Raw genomic sequence first — 24,003 nt, forward strand, 5'->3', positions numbered from 1 at the left:
GGGGTGCACATCTCCAAAAATCTGTCCTGGTCCACCCACATCGACGCTACCACCAAGAAAGCACAACAGCGCCTATACTTCCTCAGGAAACTTAAGGAAATTTGGCATGTCCACATTAACCCTTACCAGCTTTTACAGATGCACCATAGAAAGCATCCTATCGGGCTGCATCACAGCCTGGTATGTCAACTGCTCGGCCCAGGACCGCAAGAAACTTCAGAGAGTCGTGAACACGGCCCAGTCCATCACACGAACCTGCCTCCCATCCATTGACTCCATCTACACCTCCCGCTGCCTGGGGAGAGCGGGCAGCATAATCAAAGATCCCTCCCACCCAGCTTACTCACTCTTCCAGCTTCTTCCATCGGGCAGGAGATACAGAAGTCTGAGAACACACACGAACAGACTCAAAAACAGCTTCTTCCCCACTGTCACCAGACTCCTAAATGACCCTCTTATGGACTGACCTCATTAACACTACACCCTGTATGCTTTATCCGATGCCAGTGCTTATGTAGTTATTTTCTTTTATTCCCTTTTCTTCTCATGTACTTAATGATCTGTTGAGCAGCTCGCAGAAAAATACTTTTCACTGTACCTCGGTACACGTGACAATAAACAAATCCAATCCAATCCAACTGCTCATCCAGGTACTTTTTGAAGGATGTGAGGCAACCCACCTCTACCCACCCTCCCAGACACATTCAGGTGAGGTTATTGAATTCTCTCTATGCCTTTAACAGCACTGAATGAAATGATTACTTTCAGTTGCTTCCTGGGCAATCCCCTTTTGACTAAAGTGAGTGTGTGTCTCAAGAAGGAACCCACAGACTAGACTAGCGGTCCTCCCACACTGCCTCATACCACTCAGATCTTACTTTTGTTTTTGCATGCCACTATTGTTCTGAGACTTCAAGATGGTGCTGCTACACCTGTATTTACCCTCCATCACTGTCCGCATACCTCCGATTTACCTGGAGTCTCACAATGCGCAGGTAGAACTACCCAGTTATTTTTTAGCCTCCCTCACTAATACTGCATTCCATCATCATTTTGGTGAACATTCTGACCCTCCCCACCCCCTCCAAGCCTATCACCTGCAGAGTGCCCATGTGATCCTCTAGCCACCCATCTGAAGGCGGTGTGCACAATACCGTTCAGGGGGCCCTCCTGCACGCCCCTCCATACTGTCTAACCTGGGCTGGATTCTCCGATCCTGTGGCTATGTCCGGTGGGGGCCTAGCAGCCGCAGGATGACCAGGTCCGTGGCCGCGCCGTGCAACATGGCGGCAGCCGCGCACGGACACGGCCTGCCAAATACTGCCCCCATGTAACCAGCCTCGCCACCCCTAGACCACCCCAGTGCCTCCAGACCCCGCCAAAGCCCTCTCTGCCCACGGAACGGCTTCCCTGACTGTGCTGGCACTGGACTCAGCCAGCAGCCGCCACGTGCGGTTCCCAAATGGTATGAACCCATGTGTCCCACGCCGTTGGGGACTCGGCCCATTGGGGGCGAGCCTCAGGTGACATCCTGAGGCCGCCCAGATAGCGTGTGGCATACTCCAGAGTACGCCGTTTTTGAGGGGGCGGGGCATCACAAAAACAGCACCGCCCCCAATTCCGGTGTAAACGGGGATTCTCCGGACAATCGCCGAACGCGATTTCGCCGTCGGAGAATCCCGCCCCCCCATCTCTGAGCTGCAGGCACCCCAGTGACTATTGCCTCTGTAGCCCAGTATAGAGCCCACCAAGCCCAGGGACATCAACTGTAAGACAGCTCCAAAGACCAGGCTGTATTGTTTTCCTGTGGAACACACAACTCCCTTGCCCCTCCCTGCAGCTGGAGTACACCATGCTTCCAGAGATTGCTGCAGCTGCATACCTGCTACATTTCTGCAATGTCACCTATCTCTATGAGGTCCACATGGTTCCTGTACTGCTTGTTATCAGTGAATCCTTTCCATTTTACAACAGGAACGACATCCCCCAACCCTCATTCCAGAGTCTGCATCCTCTTCCAGTAAACAATGTGGTATCCCTTTGACCCAATTGAGAAAAAGTTAGCTCAGTTGGCTGGATGGCTGGTTTATGATGTGGAGTGGCGGCAACAGCGGGGGTTCAATTTCCATACCAGTTGCGTGTGGTGGCCCTGCCTTCTCAACCTTGCCCCTCGCCTGAGGTGTGGTGTCCCTCAGGTTAAATCACCACCAGTCAGCTCTCTCTCAAAAGGGGAGAGCAGCTTCTGGTCCTAGGGGACTATGGCGACTTTAATTTCATATAACGATGTGGAGGGCAGCGATAAATCAGATTTATGAATGGGATGATTTGACCACACCACTCTATGACTCGAATATAAAGTGCACCAAGGCCGTTGGGTGCAACACAAAAATGCTGACTTTTAAATTGATATGGGCCAGGCCATAACATGGTTACATGATAAAATACATTTCACATTCAAATTCTACACCAACCCAATGTGACCAAAGTCAGACTGCAACAAGCAAAAGTAGCGAATAAAGGTAAATATATGGAGATGTAGAAAGATGATATTTTATCACTATTGTGCCAAGCAGTGAGAGATTCAAAATTAGGAGGAAGCATCCAATTCTTAGTTCTGAGTGGTTACAATTTGAATTTACCAAATTTATCTCCCCCATTACTGTTGAAAGATTATTTCTTTGACCTAAATTATTGAGGTTTCCTATTATAGGAAATATAGCTCACATTCGTGTAACTTTATGTCAGTAGGTAACTGGCGTATTTCAAAACTATACTGGCGACACTAGAAACTGAGATTATTCTGCCATTTGATTAGATGAGGCACTCTCAAATTGGGATCTGTGGAACTCGGTGAAATAATCAACCATTTTGCATAAATTAACAACAGTCCTGCATGAGTAGTTGACAAGATGTGCAATTTGCAGCCAAGAATTTCAGAGGTATGTCACGCATTTATGTTTGGTGGGAGAGGAGGCCAGCCACTGCTATGATATTAGGATGCATTCAGTTTGGACTCATGTAGTCAGCAAGTGTCATATTGGGAGTGTCATGGGAATGTCACTTTAAGAAATGTTTGTCTGCTCAAGTGGCTGCAGTGATGTCAGAGTGTAGGTGGAGCTGAGCTCTGGTTCTGCTTTCTAGTTTCGCTTTGAGGAAAAGCTTGGGTGTGTCTGTGTTTTTTGGTTTTGTTTTACTATTGGAGCTGAAGCCAGCCAAAGGTGGTGTAATTTTGATCTCTGCAATCTAAAGACTATCTCTAGATCATTTCAGATCTTTATCAGAGTGATAACTGCTTTCAGTAGAGAATTTAAACCTGATGTGCTTCTGTAAAAAGGATGTTAAAAGGAAAGTTTAAGGATTACTTAGAGTGTTATATTCTTTGGGGGGTTGTATTTGAATAGATGGTTGCTAAGATGTTCACTGTATGTTTTAAAAAGGTTATAAGAACGGACTCTTATCCTATCCCACGCTTGGAGGATTGCATTGAGAAGGTGGGACAATCCGCTTTTATTTCCAAATTGGATTTACTTAAAGGTTACTGGCAGGTACCTTTATCCGACAGGGCGAAGGAGATTTCAGCTTTTGTGACTCCAGATGGTATATACCAATTCAAAGTTATGCCATTTGGCATGAAAAACGCCCCAGCCACATTTTAACGGTTAACTAACAAAGTCGTTTCCGGATTAACCAATTGTGCCGTATACATCGACGATCTGGTCATTTTTAGCCAGACATGGACAGAGCATTTGAAGCATTTGATGGAGTTATTCGAATGACTTCAGGAGGCGGGTTTGTTGATAAACCTAGCCAAAAGTGTATTTGGAAAAGCCCAAGTCACTTTCCTTGGCCATACAATCGGACAGGGTCGAATGGTCCAACGGGATGTGAAAACAAAAGTTATTGGGGAGTTTCCAATCCCCTCAACGCGAAGGGAAATAATGCAATTTCTGGGTATGAGTGAATAAAGAACAAAGAAAAATTACAACACAGAAACAGGCCCTTCGGCCCTCCAAGCCTGCGCCGATCCAGATCCTCTATCTGAAACTGTCGCCTATTTTCTAAGGATCTGTATCCCTCTGCTCCCTGCCCATTCATGTATCTGTCTAGTTACATCTTAAATGACGCTATGGTGCCCGCCTCTGCCGGCAATGCGTTCCAGGCACCCACCACCCTCTGCATAAAGAACTTTCCACGCATATCTCCCTTAAACCTTTCCCCTCTCACCTTGAACTCGTGACACCATGTAATTGAGTCCCCCACTCTGGGACTTCTTGCTATCCACCCAGTCTATACCTCTCATGATTTTATAGACCTCAATGAGGTCCCCCCTCAACCTCAGTCTTTCTAATGAAAATAATCCTAATCTACTCAACCTCTCTTCATAGCTAGCGCCCTCCATACCAGGCAACATCCTGGTGAACTTCCTCTGCACCTTCTCCAAAGCATCCACATCCTTTTGGTAATGCGACTACCAGAATTGTACGCAGTATTCCAAATGTGGCCGAACCAAAGTCTTATACAACTGTAACATGATCTGCCAACTCTTGTACTCAATACCCCTTCCAGTGAAGGAAAGCATGCCGTATGCCTTCTTGACCACCCTATCGACCTGCGCAGCCACCTTCAGGGTACAATGGATCTGAACATCCAGGTCTCTCTGTATATCAATTTTCCCCGGGGTTTTTTCATTTACTGAGTAGTTCACTCTTGAATTGGATCTTCCAAAATGCATCACCTCACATTTTCCTGGATTGAACTCCATCTGCCATTTCTCCATCCAACTCTCCTATCTATATTCTGCGACAGTCCCCTTCACTATCTGCTACTCCACCCATCTTAGTGTCATCTGCAAACTTGCTAATCAGACCACCTATACATAGAACATAGAACAATACAGCGCAGTACAGGCCCTTCGGCCCATGATGTTGCACCGAAACAAAAGCCATCTAACCTACACTATGCCATTATCATCCATATGTTTATCCAATAAACTTTTAAATGCCCTCAATGTTGGCGAGTTCACTACTGTAGCAGGTAGGGCATTCCACGGCCTCACTACTCATTGCGTAAAGAACCTACCTCTGACCTCTGTCCTATATCTATTACCCCTCAGTTTAAAGTTATGTCCCCTCGTGCCAGCCATATCCATCCGCGGGAGAAGGCTCTCACTGTCCACCCTATCCAACCCCCTGATCATTTTGTATGCCTCTATTAAGTCTCCTCTTAACCTTCTTCTCTCCAACGAAAACAACCTCAAGTCCATCAGCCTTTCCTCATAAGATTTTCCCTCCATACCAGGCAACATCCTGGTAAATCTCCTCTGCACCCGCTCCAAAGCCTCCACGTCCTTCCTATAATGTGGTGACCAGAACTGTACGCAATACTCCAAATGCGGCCGTACCAGAGTTCTGTACAGCTGCAACATGACCTCCCGACTCCGGAACTCAATCCCTCTACCAATAAAGGCCAACACTCTATAGGCCTTCTTCACAACCCTATCAACCTGGGTGGCAACTTTCAGGGATCTATGTACATGGATACCTAGATCCCTCTGCTCATCCACACTTTCAAGAACTTTACCATTAGCCAAATATTCCGCATTCCTGTTATTCCTTCCAAAGTGAATCACCTCACACTTCTCTACATTAAACTCCATTTGCCACCTCTCAGCCCAGCTCTGCAGCTTATCTATATCCCTCTGTAACCTGCTACATCCTTCCACACTATCGACAACACCACCGACTTTAGTATCGTCTGCAAATTTACTCACCCACCCTTCTGCGCCTTCCTCTAGGTCATTGATAAAAATGACAAACAGCAACGGCCCCAGAACAGATCCTTGTGGTACTCCACTTGTGACTGTACTCCATTCTGAACATTTCCCATCAACCACCACCCTCTGTCTTCTTTCAGCTAGCCAATTTCTGATCCACATCTCTAAATCACCCTCAATCCTCAGCCTCCGTATTTTTTGCAATAGCCTACCGTGGGGAACCTTATCAAACGCTTTGCTGAAATCCATATACACCACATCAACTGCTCTACCCTCGTCTACCTGTTCAGTCACCTTCTCAAAGAACTCAATAAGGTTTGTGAGGCATGACCTACCCTTCACAAAGCCATGCTGACTATCCCTGATCATATTATTCCTATCTAGATGATTATAAATCTTGTCTCTTATAATCCCCTCCAAGACTTTACCCACTACAGACGTGAGGCTCACCGGTCTATAGTTGCCGGGGTTGTCTCTGCTCCCCTTTTTGAACAAAGGGACCACATTTGCTGTCCTCCAGTCCTCTGGCACTATTCCTGTAGCCAATGATGACATAAAAATCAAAGCCAAAGGTCCAGCAATCTCTTCCGTGGCCTCCCAGAGAATCCTAGGATAAATCCCATCAGGTCCCGGGGACTTATCTATTTTCAGCCTGTCCAGAATTGCCAACACCTCTTCCCTACGTACCTCAATGCCATCTATTCTATTAGCCTGGGGCTCAGCATTCTCCTCCACAACATTCTCTTTTTCCTGAGTGAATACTGACGAAAAATATTCATTTAGTATCTCGCCTATCTCTTCAGACTCCACACACAATTTCCCATCCCTGTCCTTGACTGGTCCTACTCTTTCCCTAGTCATTCGCTTATTCCTGACATACCTATAGAAAGCTTTTGGGTTTTCCTTGATCCTTCCTGCGAAATACTTCTCATGTCCCCTCCTTGCTCGTCTTAGCTCTCTCTTCCTCCAGATCATTTATGTCCCAGCATGGATCCCTGTGGAACACCACTGGTCACAGTTCTCCATTTTGAGAAACTCCCTTCCACTACTACTCTCTGTCTCCCGTTGCCCAGCCAGTTCTTTATCCATCTAGCTAGTACACCCTGGACCCCATGAGACTTCACTTTCTCCATCAGCTTACCATGGGGAACCTTATCAAATGCCTTACTGAAGTCCATGTATATGACATCTACAGCCCTTCCCTCATCAATTAACTTTGTCACTTCCCCAAAGAATTCTATTAAGTTGGTAAGACATGACCTTCCCTGCACAAAACCATGTTGCCTATCACTGATAGCCCATTTTCTTCCAAATGGGAATAGATCCGATCCCTCAGTATCTTCTCCAGCAGCTTCCCTACCACTGACGTCAGGCTCACCGGTCTATAATTACCTGGATTATCCCTGCTACCCTTCTTAGACAAGGGGACAACATTAGCAATTCTCCAGTCCTCCGGTAGCTCACCCGTGTTCAAGGATGCTGCAAAGATATCTGTTAAGGCCCCAGCTATTTCCTCTCACTTCACTCAGTAACCTGGCATAGATCCCATCCGGACCTGGGGACTTGGCCACTTAATGCCTTTTAGAATACCCAACACATCCTCCCTCCTTATGCCGACTTGACCTAGAGTAATCAAACATCTATCCCTAACCTCAACATCCGTCATGTCCCTCTCCTCGGTGAAAACCGATGCAAAGTATTTGTTAAGAATCTCACCCATTTTCTCTTGACTCCACGCATAACTTTCCTCCTCTGTCCTTGAGTGGGCCAACCCTTTCTCTAGTTACCCTCTTGCTCCTTATATATGAATAAAAGACGTTGGGATTTTCCTTAACCCGGTTTGCTAAAGATATTTCATGACCCCTTTTAGCCCTCTTGATTCCTCGTTTCAGATTGGTCCTACATTCCTGATATTCTTCCAAAGCTTGGTCTGTCTTCAGTCGCCTAGACCTTATGTATGCTTCCTTTTTCCTCTTAGCTAGTCTCACAATTTCACCTGTCATCCATGGTTCCCTAATCTTGCCATTTCTATCCCTCATTTTCACAGGGACATGTCTGTCCTGCACTCTAATCAACCTCTCTTTAAAAGCCTCTCACATATCAAATGTGGATTCACCTTCAAACAGCTGCTCCCAATCTACATTCCCCAGCTCCTGTCGAATTTTGGTATGGTTGGCCTTCCCCCAATTTAGCACTCTTTCTTTAGGACCACTCTCGTCTTTGTCCATAAGTATTCTAAAACTTACAGAATTGTGATCGCTATTCCCAAAGTAATCCCCGACTGAAACTTCAACCACCTGGCCGGGCTCATTCCTCAACACCAGGTCCAGTTTGGCCCCTTCCCGAGTTGGACTATTTACATACTGCTCTAGAAAACCCTCCTGGATGCTCCTTACAAATTCTGCTCCATCTAGACCTCTGAAATTAAGTGTATCCCAGTCAATGTTGGGAAAATTAAAATCTCCTATCACCACCACCCTGTTGCTCCTACATCTTTCCATAATCTGTTTACATATTTGTGCCTCTATCTCACGCTCACGGTTGGGAGGTCTGTAGTACAGCCCCAACATTGTTACCGTACCCTTCCTATTTCCGAGCTCTGCCCATATCGCCTCACTGCTCGAGTCCTCCATAGTGCCCTCCTTCAGCACAGCTGTGATATCCTCTGACCAGTAATGCAACTCCTCCACCCCTTTTACCTCCCTATCCCACCTGAAGCATCGATATCCTGGGATATTTAGTTGCCAATCATGCCCTTCCCTCAACAAAGTCTCAGTAATAGCAATATCATACTCCCAAGTACTAATCCAAGCCCTAAGTTCATCTGCCTTACCTACTACACTTCTTGCATTAAAACAAATGCACCTCAGACCACCAGTCCCTTTGCGTTCATCATCTGCTCCCTGCCTACTCTTCCCCTTAGTCACACTGACTTCATGATCTAGTTCCTTACAGGCTTTAGTTACTACATCCTTACTGTCCACTAACCTCCTCATTTGGTTCCCATCCCCCTGCCACATTAGTTTAAACCCTCCCCAACAGCGTTAGCAAAAGCACCCCCAAGGACATTGGTTCCAGTCCGGCCCAGGTGTAAACTGTCCAATTTGTAGTAGTCCCACCTCCCCCAGAACCGGTCCCAATGTCCCAAAAATCTGAACCCCTCCCTTCTACCATCTCTCAAGCTATGCATTCATCCTGCCTATTCTTCTACTCTGACTACCACGTGGCACTGGTAGCAATCCTGAGATTACTACCTCTGAAGTCCGACATTTTAACTTGTCTCCTAACTCCCTAAATTCTGCTTGTAGGACCTCATCCCGTTTTGTACATATATCTTTGGTGCCTATATGCACCACGACAACTGGCTGTTCACCCTCCCCCTTCAGAATGTTCTGCAGCTGATCGGAGACATCCCTGACCCGTGCACCTGGGAGGCGACATACCATTCGGGAGTCTCGTTTTTGACCACAGAACCGCCTATCTACTCCCCTTACAATTGAATCCCCTATGACTATAGCCTTTCCACTCTTTTTCCCGCCCTTCTGTACAGCAGAGCCATCCATGGTGCCATGAACCTGGCTACTGCTGCCTTCCCCTGGTGAGCCATCTCCCCCAACAGTATCCAAAATGGTATACCTGTTTTGGAGTGAGATGACCGCAGGGGACACCTCCACTACCTTCCTGCTTTTTCTCTGCCTTTTGGTCACCCATTCCCTTTCTCCCTCAGCAATCCTAATCTGTGGTGTGACCAATTCGCTAAACGTGATATCCATGACCTCCTCAGCAAAGTGAGTCCATCCGCAGCTCCAGAGCCATCATGCGGTCTAACAAGGGCTGCAGCTGGACACACTTACCGCACATGAAGGTGCCAGGGACATCAGCCAGGTCCCTGAATGCATTTTACCGGAAATTTGTCCCGAATTTTAGCAGTGTGGTCGCTCCACTGACGGACGTGAAGAAGCGTAACAAATTCCAGTGGACAGCAGTGTCAGCAGGCATTTGACGGCCTGAAGGCTGCGTTCACCACTGCTCCTGTGTTAGTCATCCCAAATTATACTAAACCATTCAAAGTGGCTGTTGATGCGCGTGATGTGGGCGTAGGTGCGGTGCTTCTACAAGACAACGACGAAGGGCTAGAGTGGCCTATTGGTTATTTTTTTTTTTAAAAAGGTTAATTCTCACCAGAAGAAGTATTCCACGATTGAGAAGGAGACTTTGAGCTTGGTGCTAGCGTTGCAATATTTTCAAATTTATGTGATCAGCAATCCGTCTGACACAATTAACTCTACTGATCATAATCCACAGACTTTTTTGGCGCGATTCCGGAATATTAATGTCAGACTGTTTCGATGGAGTTTATTGTTACAGCCATTTCATTTCAAAATAATACATGTGGCAGGACGAGAAAACGTGATAGCCGATGCTTTGTCAAGAATGTGATGACGAGTTACAGGAAAAAGAACTGAAATGGACTATGTTATTATGTGTGTGTGTTGTTTTTTTTTAAACGAAAAAGTATATTTACTGTCTGCATTTCTTAAAGGAAAGTGAAAAACGAAACCATCTTGAAGTTGATGGTTTATTTTCTTTTCTTGGGGGGAGGTGTCATGGGATTGTCACTTTACGAAATGTTTGTCTGCTCAAGTGGCTGCAGCGATGGCGCTGCTTTTTAGTTTCGCTTTGAGGAAAAGCTTGGGTGTGTCTGTGTTTTTTGGTTTTGTTTAGTGTTGGAGCTGAAGCTAGCCAAAGAAGGTGTAATTTTGATCTCTCTGCAATCTAAAGACTATCTCTAGATCATTTGGTGAATTCAGAGTGGTAACTGCTCTCAGTAGAGAATTTAAACCTGATGTGCTTCTGTAAAAAAGGATTTTTGTCTTATGGATGTTAAAAGGAAAGTTTAAGGATTACTTAGAGTGTTAATTATTGGGGGGGGGGGTGTATTTGAATTGATGGTTGCTAAGATGTTCACTGTATGTTTTAAAAAGGTTAACTGAGTTCATAGAATAAACATAGTTTTGCTTTAAAAAATACTTTTAGATTTCTGCTGCACCACACCTGTCGAGTGGGCTGTGTGCTCCCCATCCCACAATCTAGTAAAAGTCATGGATCAGGTGATCTCCATGATATACTTTAGAGTGCTCTAAACCCTGGCCCATAACAGGAACGATTTAACGGAAACGTTTCTAAGTGCCACTTGTGGCAGATTTGGTGGGATTTCCCACCGTCTCGTTCCCCACCGCTACCTAATAACATTTAGTCACTATTCTGGGCCCCGAGGGAGTTTCTCACCAGCTTCGCCCACACTTAGAATTCTTTTCATCACTGGTGAGCTGAAAGTGGGCTGCCATTTTGAAAGGGTGTCCCGGTCTCTTTTAATGGAATTGAACATGCAATCATCAGTGAACAGAACATACCACCTCTGGAGGGAAAGGCAAAGTCATTCATGGGGCGGCACGGTAGCCCCCCCCATCCATGGGCAATATCATCCGCACACACCTCCCCCACCCCCCAAAGAGAGGACACCCTGCTATGGGGTGGGGTGCGACGTGGCTGGCAGATTGCGCCCGTAGCCACCACCATTTCTCCTTATAAGAATCAAGCCAATGAAATTAATATAATAAAGAAACATAGCTACCATGGTTTGTTTTGCTTAAATTTCCCACATGATTGTAATAATGTAAATTGGTTGAATTATTAAATTTCATTGCAAGTTGGACTGTGTTTGTAATAATATAAATTAGTTGAATGACTATGTATCACTGTGAAATTCGGCACAGGTCCGGAGAACATTCCTAGGAATGTCATGCTCTGCAATAGATTGAGGGCTATGTGCTAGGCCTCACCATCTTCAGCCGTTTCATTAATGATGATAATAATAATCTTTATCAGTGTCTCAAGTAGGCTTACATTAACACTGCATTTAAGTTACTGTGAAAATTTCCTCGTCGCCAAATTCCGGTGCCTGTTTGGGTACATTGAGGGAGAATTCAGAATGTCCAATTCACCTAACAAGTACGTCTTTCGGGACTTGTGGGAGGAAACCGGAGCACCTGGAGGAAACCATGCAGACACGGGAGGACGAGCAAATTCCAATACCCAAGCCAGGAATCGAACCTGGGACCCAGGCACTGTGAAGTGACAGTGCTAACCACTGTGCTACCGTGCCGCCCCATGAATGACTTTGCCTTTCCCTCCAGAGGTGGTATGTTCTGTTCACTGATGATTGCATGTTCAATTCCATTAAAAATTCCACAGATAACAAAGAAGTTGGTGTCTGCATTCAGCAAGATCAGCACACCTGGACTTGGGCTGCTAAGTGGCAAACAACATTTGTGCCATACAAGTGTCAGGCAATGAACATCTCTGAAAAGAATGCCTCACCACCTCTTGTGACATGCATTGGGTTTATCACTAAATCTCCACCATCAACATTGTTAGTGTCAATTTTGCCCAATAACTTAACTGGGCCAACCACATAAACAATACAGCAAAAAAGGGAGGTCAGAAGAACTCACCTCCTGACTCCATGTATTTCCATCACCTGGAATGTGTGATGGAATACTTACCTGATGAATGCAACTCCAGCAATACTCAAAAAAACTGAACACCATCCAGGAGAAACCAGCAGCAGCTCTCTCTTAACAAGGGCAATCAGGGATAGCCAATAAATGCTACCTTGGCCAGTGACGCCCACATCCCAAGCATGAAGTTAAAGTGAGATTCACTTTCTTAGCTAATCACTCAATTGCAGAATATTAGAGCCCATCGTCCTCATGTAAGCTTTCTGAAAAGAACACCCACTTTTGCCATTCACTTTTCCTGATACTGTTTAAATGTTTTTTTAAATTATCCTTTTCTAAATATATCAGGTGTTCTGATTCCCCAGCTATTTCTGTTGGGTTCATTCCATGTTTACTTATGCCCTCTACTTACTGACTCAACAACCACTGAAATAGTTTTTCCATTTACCTTATCAGAAACCGATGATTTTCAGCATACTAATCATCTTGATTCTATCTTAAAGTATCAACAACGCCTGTAGCCTCTACTCACTGCTATAATGTTTGCAGAGTGATTGGCTTGATGGCAGGCGCAGACACGATTGGCTGAAGGGTTTTTTTCTGTGCGGTAAAACTCCGGTGACTTTATGTCTTCTGTGTCCTAACCATAATCCTGCATCCTTCCTAAAATAAGGCACTCAAAATTTGAATCAATATATTAACAAGAACTTAAATATTGATTTACATAGGCTTACCTCAGAGTAGAGTACCTCTTTATTCAGTACTCCGTTTCGAAAACCTAGAATTCCATTAACAACTTCTGCAGATTTATCAACTTGTCCTCTCGTCTTTAAAAAACTTGTGTACTTGAACCCTCACATTTCTATGCTCTCTTTAAAGTTTTATCATTTAGGTATACATTCCTTCGACAGCAAATTCCAAACCCGCAACCTCTACTACCAAGGAGGACAAATGCAGCACATGCAGGGAACACCACCACCTGCAAGTTCCCCTTCAAGTCAAATACTTGAAATATATTGCCGTTCCTTCACTGTCACTGGGTCAAAATTCTGGAACTCCCTCCCTCACAGCACAGTTGGCGTACCTACACAATATGGACTGCAGCGATTCAAGCAGCTCACTACCACTTTCTCAAAGGCAATTAGGTTTCAGCTATAAATGCTGAACTAGTCAGCAATGCCACATACATGATTTAATAATTAAAAAAATAATTGTCTCCCTATTCTTCCTCCTGGAATTTATCTCAAATTTCTGTCTTACGTTTCACCTGACAGGTCTAGATCATTCAAATATACTGAAAAAATACTGATTGTATGCATTCTTTAAAAAAAAAAAATGGAAATTTTTACAGCCGCTTTAGATAACTAATTCTAAATGCTTTGGTTTAAACAAGTTCACATTCAGGTTAAAATAAAGTTATACTTTACCTCTGACAATTCTATAGGAAAATGCCACATTTACCAAAGGACATAAAAAGAAAATACAGTTCAACAGAAGTTTTTTTTATTTCCAAATCCCTTTCTAAATAGATAAATGATAAAAGGAGGGACATAATTCCAACATAAATCTCACTTTACATATTTAAGACGATTAAGGATACTTTGGATTCCACAAAATACTAGGAAAGCATTTTTGAAGCTATACAACTCAAGTAATGTAACAAACACTAATTTACAGGTACACCATTTAATATTTATTATATGCATTTTATATACATTACTTTTAAACAGCTGTATTTTAGCTGTGGTACAATCTTAAAAATTTACTTAATCATGTATTGTAAAACAAAAACCTTACAAAACTCGTCAGAACTTGCAAACTCATCAGAAATCTGCGCAAGACTAGAAAAAATACTTTATTGTGTTAATCATGCATTACACAAACAAAATCTTTCATTACACCATTAACTGAAGCACTTTGTAAAGCTGGGATAGCTCGACCAAACACATCAGATTTCTGAATCTTGATTTGGCTATTTCAATATTCTATATTTAATCCAAAATAAAACCTTTTCACTCCAGATTTCACACAAATTCTTCAGTTACACGGGGTTAGGGTCAAGCCCCCAAAGCAAGTATTCTGACAGGAAACCCTGGGCTGTGATATAAACAGTGCTCCATTTTAAACCTATATTTCGAGCTCTCTAGTTTGTAAAAGTCCCATGCTAGACAAAGACATACAGGGCCAGTTAACACACACAAAACATGAGGGGGATAAACACCAACAGAAAAGTGAAATAAATAAATGCCAAAAGCATTAAGATGGTTAACCCTTGATAAATAAACTTGTAAATACAGTAAGATGTACAAAATATCACATAGTGATAGGATGCTGCATTTTCTTTTAAAAGAGTTAATTTTGGGTGTTTAAACCCCTTGTGTTTCATCTCAACACATTTACAGTTTTCAATGATTACACTTAACAGCTTTTATTGTGATGTTAAAATAGCATCCACGTGGAAGGATTCACTGAGGATTTTGTTTCATTTAAGCTGGGCAAGGGAAGAATGTAGTTACATAATAGTGGGTCAGTGAGGGTGGTTTGACTGGGTTTTAACCCAATGAAACATTATAGTATTAACCCTGTTTGGAGCATTATTCTGACAGGAAAATTATACAAAAAGACTTATAAAAACTAGATATCCTGTCAACAATTCTGTAAAACGAAGGTTAAAATATATTTAATTTATATTTTCATTTTAATGTTGAAAATTGACTAAAAGTATGTTTGATGTTGGAAAACTGATAAAAGGAATTGACGGATGACATTCAATGGTATAGTTATAAGCTTACTGCCCACCATTGTACCACAATCCCATCGATAAGGCAGGACACAAGAGCCCAAAGTATTTACTGCTGTATGAATAAGTTCCACATGACTTTGAAAACACCTACATAACAGTAAATTAGCTCTGTTCAAATCCAGTCAAGGCTACAAATACTGATGTATTCCTTTTTTAATTACAGTTAAGTGGATTAGCCTGACGTTATTCAAGGATTTGGTGATACTTGGCCACTAAGCGCCTGCCTATGACAGTCTACCAGGAAGAGCATTGCCCAGGCAGAGCAGTGCGTAGTGTTACATAATAACCAGGTAACTAATGGCAGTGAAGCAATTCCTGTTCATTTCCAGCTCACCTGCGATGATGGGGCAAACATATTTTAGCAATTGTTACACAAACACTTTGGCAAGGGCATCAGCTCCTGCACTAGCAATATATGCCTTTGATGGATGGAAGGCTACATCATAAATAGATTCATCACATTTTTTCCGGTGAGCAGTAATTTCTTGAACACATGTCTTGCTATCCAGGTTCCACAGGCGAATAGAACAATCATGACCTGATATGATTAAAAAAAGTCTGCTTAATGTTGTGACTGTTAAAGTAATGTTCAACCACTATCAATGTTAATCTAATTTCTTAGACTTATGAAAATGTTGATCATATTATAACAAAAGCCAATGTAAAGTATCTTCCAGAGACAAACATATACAACAAAAAGCCACAATATTTTATAACATTAACAGAACAGTTTAAATGAAATTGTTTTTGGAAACAAATCAGCCATGATTGAATGGCAAAGCAGACTCGATGGGCTGAATTGCCTAATTCTTCTCCTATGTCTTATGGTCTTAAATCATATGGATTTCTTGAATATTTGGATGAGTTATTTATTTTATTTGGAAATTTTAAAAATAGTCTACGTAGAGCAAACAAAAATACAACTCTTGGCGATTAATTTGCTATAAACATCTAATTACAGAAAGCAGCTACATACTTCCAGACATCAAGTAGATTCCATTAGGATCCACTGCCAGACTAGTGACAGCATCCAGATGAGCGACCATAGCATGGATCAATTTACCTAAAAGAATAAGCAAAATATTTAGAAGTATGTCAGATAGTTCTGTAACTTTATATTAATAATGTAGACAATTCTCAATAAGTTGCTATTACTTACCCGTTTTATTATCAAAAAACTTAATGTGCCTATCTTCATGAGCCGTGATGGTAACCGGCAATGTGGGATGGCTGACAACTCTATTAATCTGATTGGCTAAAGGAGAAGCTGTGAACACAAAGCATGGCAAAAACAGATGAAAATTATTCTAGTCAGAAAATTATAATCATATTAAAACTGTGAAGCAGCTATTTTGCCACATCAGGTACTTGCTAATTGAAATGTTGATGAAATGGTACAACTTAAATTTTGATTTTTAGAAGTGCAATCTTTCAATTAAGTGCTGATTTCTTCCCTAAACCTCTTTCCAAATCTCCACCTTCCTTTCTTCCTTTAAAACACTCCTTAAAAACTACCTCATCTTGGTCATCTGATTTAACTTTTATGTGACTGCATGTTAAATTGTGGTTGATAGCCCTGCTGCAAAACACCTTGGAACATAGAAATGCAACTTCTACTTGTTGCTTGCATCAAGAAATGATAATACTTCTTCATTTCTGGAAATCCAGGGTGACTGTTGCAATATGTTGGTCATACAAATTTTTGTAGGTTTTGACAGTTGGGTTGTCTTTTGGTGAGGCATGTCCAGTAAAAAAAAAACCAATGGGGTAATGAAAGAATGGTTGCACAAGCTGAATTCTCAAAAGAAATGCATGAGCGGCACAGTGGTTAGTACTGATGCCTCAGTGCCAGGGACCCGGGTTTAATTCCAGCCTTGGGTGACTGTCTGTGTGGAGTTTGCATGTTCTCCCCGTGTCTGCGTGGCTTTCCTCCGGATGCTCCGGTTTCCTCGCAATTGATCATGGCCAATTCACCTAACCCGTACATCTTTGGAAAGATCCAATGATGTGCGGGTTAGGTGGATTGGCCATGATCAATTGCCCCTTAATGTCCAGGGATGTGCAGGTTAGGCTGTGGGATTACAGGTGTAGGACACAGTGGATTGGTGCAGACATGATTGGCCGAATGGCCTCCTTCTGCACTGTAGGGATTCTATGATTCTATGAGGAATTGACACCAGTTGAGCTGAACAAAATAAAAGTTCAATTGAATTTATGATCCATTATGATCCATAAATATCTTCTTCCATTGACATTTATCTGGTATAAATTCTGGTATTAGCACCCATGTGCTATTACTCTCACTATCATTACTATGTTTTCAAATCTGTCAGTGATAATCCTGTAGGCAATTAGTGCATTTTAAAATTTCAACGGGCATTAGTAGAGACTGTGGATAGTGGCTGAAGCAAACTGACGCCAGGTTTGTGAAGTTGGCCAGACCATTGGAGAAAGCGAGGCTTCTGCAAAGACAGAAGGAAAACTACCATGTTATCCATGCCTCGTTCCACTCTTCCCATTAGCTGGTCTAGTTTCAGGGAATATGCCCCCTTCTCAGGGAATGGTATATGATGCAGGAACTGAGGCGCGATTCTCCGGCCTTGTTGCACTCTTGCTCGAGCGCAACGAGGCTGATGAACAGCGGGAGGCCGAAAACGAGAACCATGCCAGGCGCCAAACAGTTTGCGATCCAATCAGCCCGCTACCGTAGGTGAAATTGGAATCCCGCCGTAGTGTGGCGAGAAATCAATTCTCACCACTTAAGCCCTATTTCCATACAATAAACGGGCCACCCCATATCCAACAGCCTCCCATCATTCAGCAGCCTCCCCAACAAGTAGTCACAGTGGCGCCGATTGGAAAAGTTCTTTCAGTGTTGAAGACTGTGACACTAGTTATGAGATACAACCCTATGCAGTGTCAAGCTGCTATCAAAAATACAGAGACAGACAGAAGAACCAGGGTATCAGGAGGATTCAAAACTGGAGGAAATAGATTGAAGATGTTTGCTAAAAGAATCAGAGAGGAGAAATAATTAATTCAGCAAGTTATGACCCAGTGCACTGCCTGAAAGGATTTCATGGTGACTTTCAAAAAGGAAATCGAATATATACTTGAGAAGGAAAAATGTTGCTGGGCTATGGAGAAAGAACAAGCGAGTGAGACTATATAGAGAGGTATTTGTTTTTTTAATTTAGAGTACCCAATTAATTTTTGGTCAATCCACCTACCCTGCACATCTTAGGGATGTGGGGATGAAAACCATGCAAACACGGGGAGAATGTGCAAACTCCACACGGACAAGACCCAGAGCCGGGATCGAACCTGGGACCTCGGTGCCGTGAGGCAGCAGTGCTAACCACTGCACCACCATGATGCCCCTTAGAGAGGTATTTTAATGAACTGCCACACACATAATACATTGGTCTTCAGTTTTGTTTTACTCTTATAATTTTATGAATAAGGTTTTACTGAAAACAACTTCAGCGCATACAGGCTTGTATGTTAGCTTGCCTTGATGTTAATTCTCCCAACTTCTGCATCAGAAGAGTCCAGACTGTACTTCTGGAACTCAGCATATTATCTAAGCTATGCGTTCCCTATGAGGAGGGAAAGTTGCACTGCAGGATTTAACTACCTGCTGTGTTTACCTATGTAACAAGTCACCACAAGTCTGCGTCATTCAATGTTTTGAAGTTAGCACTGTTGCTTCACTGCACCAGGGTCCCAGGTTTGATTCCCGGCTTGGGTCACTGTCTGTGTGGAGTCTGCACATTCTGCTTGTGTCTGTGTGGGTTTCCTCCAGGTGCTCCGGTTTCCTCCCTGCTGCTAGGTAATTTGGACATTCTGAATTCTCCCTCTGTGTACCCGAACAGGCACCGGAGTGTGGCGACTAGGGGCTTTTCACAGTAACTTCATGCAGTGTTAATGTAAGCCTACGTGTGACAATAATAAAGATTATCATTACTGTTTTATAAAAATGTGAACCTCGCAGATACTGTGGGGAGACGATAAGGTCAGTAGCCATCTTTGCTCACAAGCAAAGAGCCTGGGGGCGCTGGGCCTGCTGCCCCAGTGCTCGGCAGGGGAGGGGCACCCTCGGCTGGGGTGGCCCACTTGGGGGGCAACCACACGCGGCTCCACATGCCAACCCCTGCATCGTGTGCCCGTTCCGGCGCAAACCCTTGTCCCTGCCCGCCTGTAACCCTCACCGACAGCTGAGGCCTCAAGCCATGCGGATGAAGGCTATCGCTGAATTGGCAATCGTAGTTAAGTGAGCACTTCACACACCCAAGTGGATTCCTGTGGGTGGGCGGGCCACGTAGCATGTGAGAGTCATTGCCCAGCATCCCAATCAGACTGTGATGCATAACATTGTGCCTGAACACTGTGGAAGGCAACACCACGGACGCAGCAGCCACCATCCGAACACCTAGGGACATGCCCACGGCCGGAGGGTGGGTGTGCGCTACAGGGAGGGGACCAGCACCTGGTCCAGGTGATGTACTGCGCGGGTGTCTGGTGTATAGGGTCTGGGGTCCTTTGAGGGGGGCCCCCGCTGCCGAGAGCGTGTGGGAGTTCCAGGTGTGTTGAGTGGAGGTTCAATGGGGGAATGGAGAGTCCCGGGATGGGAGCCACTGCTGTTTGTCAGTCCTCTGCAACCTGGCACAGCACCGTGGCAATGTGCTGGAGGTGGAGGATGAGGTACATGTGCCCACCTCAGAGGAGTATGAGGAGGAGGATGAGGATGGTGAGGAGGCGCGGATCAGCAGGGCTGGAAGACGACCCCGGGGTTGAACTGGAGGACCAGACGGAGGCTGCAGGAGAGGTGGCAGCGCCGAAGGTCCAGCAAGCCTGGAGGACCAAGGAGGCCCTCTTACTCACCTGCTAATTATAACCAATATTAGGCAGGAACTGAAGAACCTAGATTGGGGGCGGATGTTTGAGGGCAAATTAACATCTGACATGTGGGAGGCTTTCAAGTGTCAGTTGAAAGGAATTCGGGACCAGCATGTTCCTGTGAGGAAGAAGGATAAATACGGCAATTTTCGGGAACCTTGGATAACGAGAGATATTGTAGGCCTCGTCAAAAAGAAAAAGGAGGTATTTGTCAGGGCTAAATGGCTGGGAACAGACGAAGCCTGCGTGGAATATAAGGAAAGTAGGAAGGAACTTAAGCAAGGAGTCAGGAGGGCTAGAAGGGGTCACGAAAAGTCATTGGCAAATAAGGTTAAGGAAATGGGTGAGGTACTAAATGAATACTTTGCATCAATATTCACCAAAGAGAAGGAATTGGTAGATGTGGAGTCTGGAGAAGGGTGTGTAGATAGCCTGGGTCACATTGAGATCCAAAAAGATGAGGTATTGGGCGTCTTAAAAATATTAAGGTAGATAAGTTCCCAGGGCCTGATGGGATCTACCCCAGAATACTGAAGGAGGCTGGAGAGGAAATTGCTGAGGCCTTGTCAGAAATCTTTGGATCCTCACTGTCTTCAGGTGATGTCCCGGAGGACTGGAGAATAGCCAATGTTGTTCTTCTGTTTAAGAAGGGTCGCAAGGATAATCCAGGGAACTAAAGGCCGGTGAGCCTTACTTCAGTGGTAGGGAAATTACTGGAGAGAATTCTTCGAGACAGGATCTACTCCCATTTGGAAGCAAATGGACGTATTAGTGAGAGGCAGCATGGTTTTGTGAAGGGGAGGTCGTGTCTCACTAACTTGATTAGAGTTTTTCGAGGAGGTCACAAAGATGATTGATGCAGGTAGGGTAGTGGATGTTGTCTATATGGACTTCAGTAAGGCCTTTGACAAGGTCCCTCATGGTAGACTAGTACAAAAGGTGAAGTCACACGGGATCAGGGGTGAGCTGGCAAGGTGGATACAGAACTTGCTAGGTCATAGAAGGCAGAGAGTAGCAATGGAAGGATGCTTTTCTAATTGGAGGGCTGTGACCAGTGGTGATCCACAGGGATCAGTGCTGGGACCTTTGCTGTTCGTAGTATATATAAATGATTTGGAGGAAAATGTAACTGGTCTGATTAGTAAGTTTGCAGACGACACAAAGGTTGGTTGAATTGCAGATAGCGATGAGGACTGGCAGAGGATACAGCAGGATTTAGATTGTTTGGAGACTTGGGCGGAGAGATGGCAGATGGAGTTTAATCCGGACAAATGTGAGGTATTGCATTTTGGAAAGTCTAATGCAGGTAGGGAATATACAGTGAATGGTAGAACCCTCAAGAGTATTGAAAGCCAGAGAGATCTAGGAGTACAGGCCCACAGGTCACTGAAAGGGGCAACACAGGTGGAGAAGGTAGTCAAGAAGGCATACGGCATGCTTGCCTTCATTGGCCGGGGCATTGAGTATAAGAGTTGGCAAGTCATGTTGCAGTTGTATAGAACCTTAGTTAGGCCACACTTGGAGTATAGTGTTCAATTCTGGTCGCCACACTACCAGAAGGATGTGGAGGCTTTAGAGAGGGTGCAGAAGAGATTTACCAGAATGTTGCCTGGTATGGAGGGCATTAGCTATGAGGAGCGGTTGAATAAACTCGGTTTGTTCTCACTGGAACGACGGAGGTAGAGGGTCGACCTGATAGAGGCTTCTGCAGAATGTCCGACTCGCTGGGGGACGTGACCCAGTACCAGAGTGACCATGATGAGGTGCTGAGGGAAATGTCCCGCTCTCAGATGGGCATGGCTGAGGTGCTGCCGAGCTTGTTCCAGTCACAGGTAGGCATTGTCCAGGCACTGCAGAGCATGGCCCAATCACTCAGGACTGTCACTGAGGGTGTTGACAAGATGGTGCAGACATCGGGGAGCCATCAGGGCTGGCAGGGCCAGATGACACGGGAAGCCGGGGCTCGACCATACTGGCCCTCCGTCCGAGGTGACCCCAGGGCCCTGTGGGCACCGATCGGGAGGAGAGGGCGCTGGATGCCAAGCTGGACCCATCTAAGGAGTGGCGATGGTGGCCATCAGTGCCCCTGAGTTCCACCCCTCTGATAAGGCCGCGTCTCGCAGTCAGTACACGGGACATAGCGACAAGGCTGTGCATGTGCCGCTGACAAGTGAGTCAGGGCCCTCCAGCCCCAGAGGGGGTGGTGGGGAGAGTGGGGAGCACCATCGGGAGAGTGGGATATTGTCGGACAAATGTGAAACATTAAAAATCCTTCACCACAATCAGTATGACACCTCTGCCACTTTCTTCCACAATGTGGGCCGACCTCCGAACCTTGACCCATTTCTCCACCACCCTTCCTTCCCCCCCCCCCAGGCAAACCACGTGCACATGTGCAGGTGATGGGTGTGAGCGAGCACTCAGCAGACAGGCAGGAGTCCAATTATGGCATTGATTAAGGAGCACTGGTGATCAGCTCTCTGCCGGTTATCATCACCCCCCCCCTGCCCTCGACAGTGACCCACTGACGGTGCCGACGCAGTCCCAGCACCCTGGAATAATTTAACACGTACCCTGGGAGGGTGGGAAATGAGGGGGATGGGACGGTAGCGATTACGGACCAGGTCACGTCCTAAGTGAAGCAAAGAACAAAGAAATGTACAGCACAGGAACAGGCCCTTCGGCCCTCCAAGCCCGTGCCGACCATGCTGCCCGACTAAACTACAATCTTCTACACTTCCTGGGTCCGTATCCCTCTATTCCCATCCTATTCATGTATTTGTCAAGATGCCCCTTAAATGTCACTATCGTCCCTGCTTCCACCACCTCCTCCGGTAGCGAGTTCCAGGCACCCACTACCCTCTGCGTAAAAAACCTGCCTCGTACATCTACTCGAAACCTTGCCCCTCTCATCTTAAACCTATGCCCCCTAGTAATTGACCCCTCTACCCTGGGGAAAAGCCTCTGACTATCCACTCTGTCTATGCCCCTCATAATTTTGTATACCTCTATCAGGTCTCCCCTCAATCGCTGTACATCAATTTTCCCCAGGGCTCTTCCATTGACCGTATAGTCCGCTCTTGAATTAGATCTTCCAAAATGCATCACCTCGCATTTGCCTGGATTGAACTCCATCTGCCATTTCTCTGCCCAAGTCTCCAATCTATCTATATTTTGCTGTATTCTCTGACAGTCCTCCTCGCTATCTGCAACTCCACCAATCTTAGTATCATCTGCAAACTTGCTAATCAGACCACCTATACCTTTATCCGGATCATTTATGTATATCACAAACAACAGTGGTCAGAGTACGGATCCCTGTGGAACACCACTAGTCACCTTTCTCCATTTTGAGACACTCCCTTCCACCACTACTCTTGGTCTCCTGTTGCCCAGCCAATTCTTTATCCATCTAGCTAGTACACCCTGAACCCCATACGACTTCACTTTTTCCATCAACCTGCCATGGGAAACTTTATCAAATGCCTTACTGAAGTCCATGTATATGACATCTACAGCCCTTCCCTCATCAATTAACTTTGTCACTTCCTCAAAGAATTCTATTAGGTTTGTAAGACATGACCTTCCCTGCACAAAACCATGCTGCCTATCACTGACAAGTCTATTTTCTTCCAAATGTGAATAGATGCTATCCCTCAGTATCTTCTCCAACAGTTTACCTACCACTGACGTCAAGCTCACAGGTCTATAATTCCCTGGATTATCCCTGCTACCCTTCTTTTTTTTTTATTAAATATTTTATTGAAAATTTTTGGTCAACCAACACAGTACATTGTGCATCCTTTACACAATATTATAACAACACAAATAACAATGACCTATTTTATAAACAAAAAATGAATAAATAATAAATAACAAAAATAAAAACTAGCCCTAATTGGCAACTGCCTTGTCACAGGTAACACTCTCCAAAAATATAATTTAACAGTCCAATATATAATTATCTGTAGCAACGACCTATACATACTATACAGTATATATTAACA

At 44.6% G+C, this 24,003-nt stretch overlaps 1 protein-coding gene across 4 annotated transcripts in view; it reads right to left on the bottom strand.

Annotated features, from left to right (window-relative positions):
• Window positions 1–13,780: 13,780 nt before the first annotated feature.
• The window catches only part of strn3 (striatin, calmodulin binding protein 3), a 437,029-nt gene continuing 426,806 nt past the window's right edge, over window positions 13,781–24,003 (bottom strand). For all 4 annotated transcript variants that reach the window (XM_072488228.1, XM_072488218.1, XM_072488210.1 and 1 more), the window contains 3 exons: window positions 16,257–16,364; window positions 16,074–16,160; window positions 13,781–15,635 (listed from right to left, as the gene is read on the bottom strand). In XM_072488228.1, coding sequence (XP_072344329.1) covers window positions 15,466–15,635; window positions 16,074–16,160; window positions 16,257–16,364 — 365 coding nt within the window. In that variant the 3' untranslated portion in view covers window positions 13,781–15,465. The remainder of the gene's footprint in view (window positions 15,636–16,073; window positions 16,161–16,256; window positions 16,365–24,003) is intronic.

The sequence above is a fragment of the Scyliorhinus torazame genome, chromosome 2 (genome assembly GCF_047496885.1).
Source record: "Scyliorhinus torazame isolate Kashiwa2021f chromosome 2, sScyTor2.1, whole genome shotgun sequence".
Taxonomy (NCBI): Eukaryota; Metazoa; Chordata; class Chondrichthyes; order Carcharhiniformes; family Scyliorhinidae; genus Scyliorhinus; species Scyliorhinus torazame.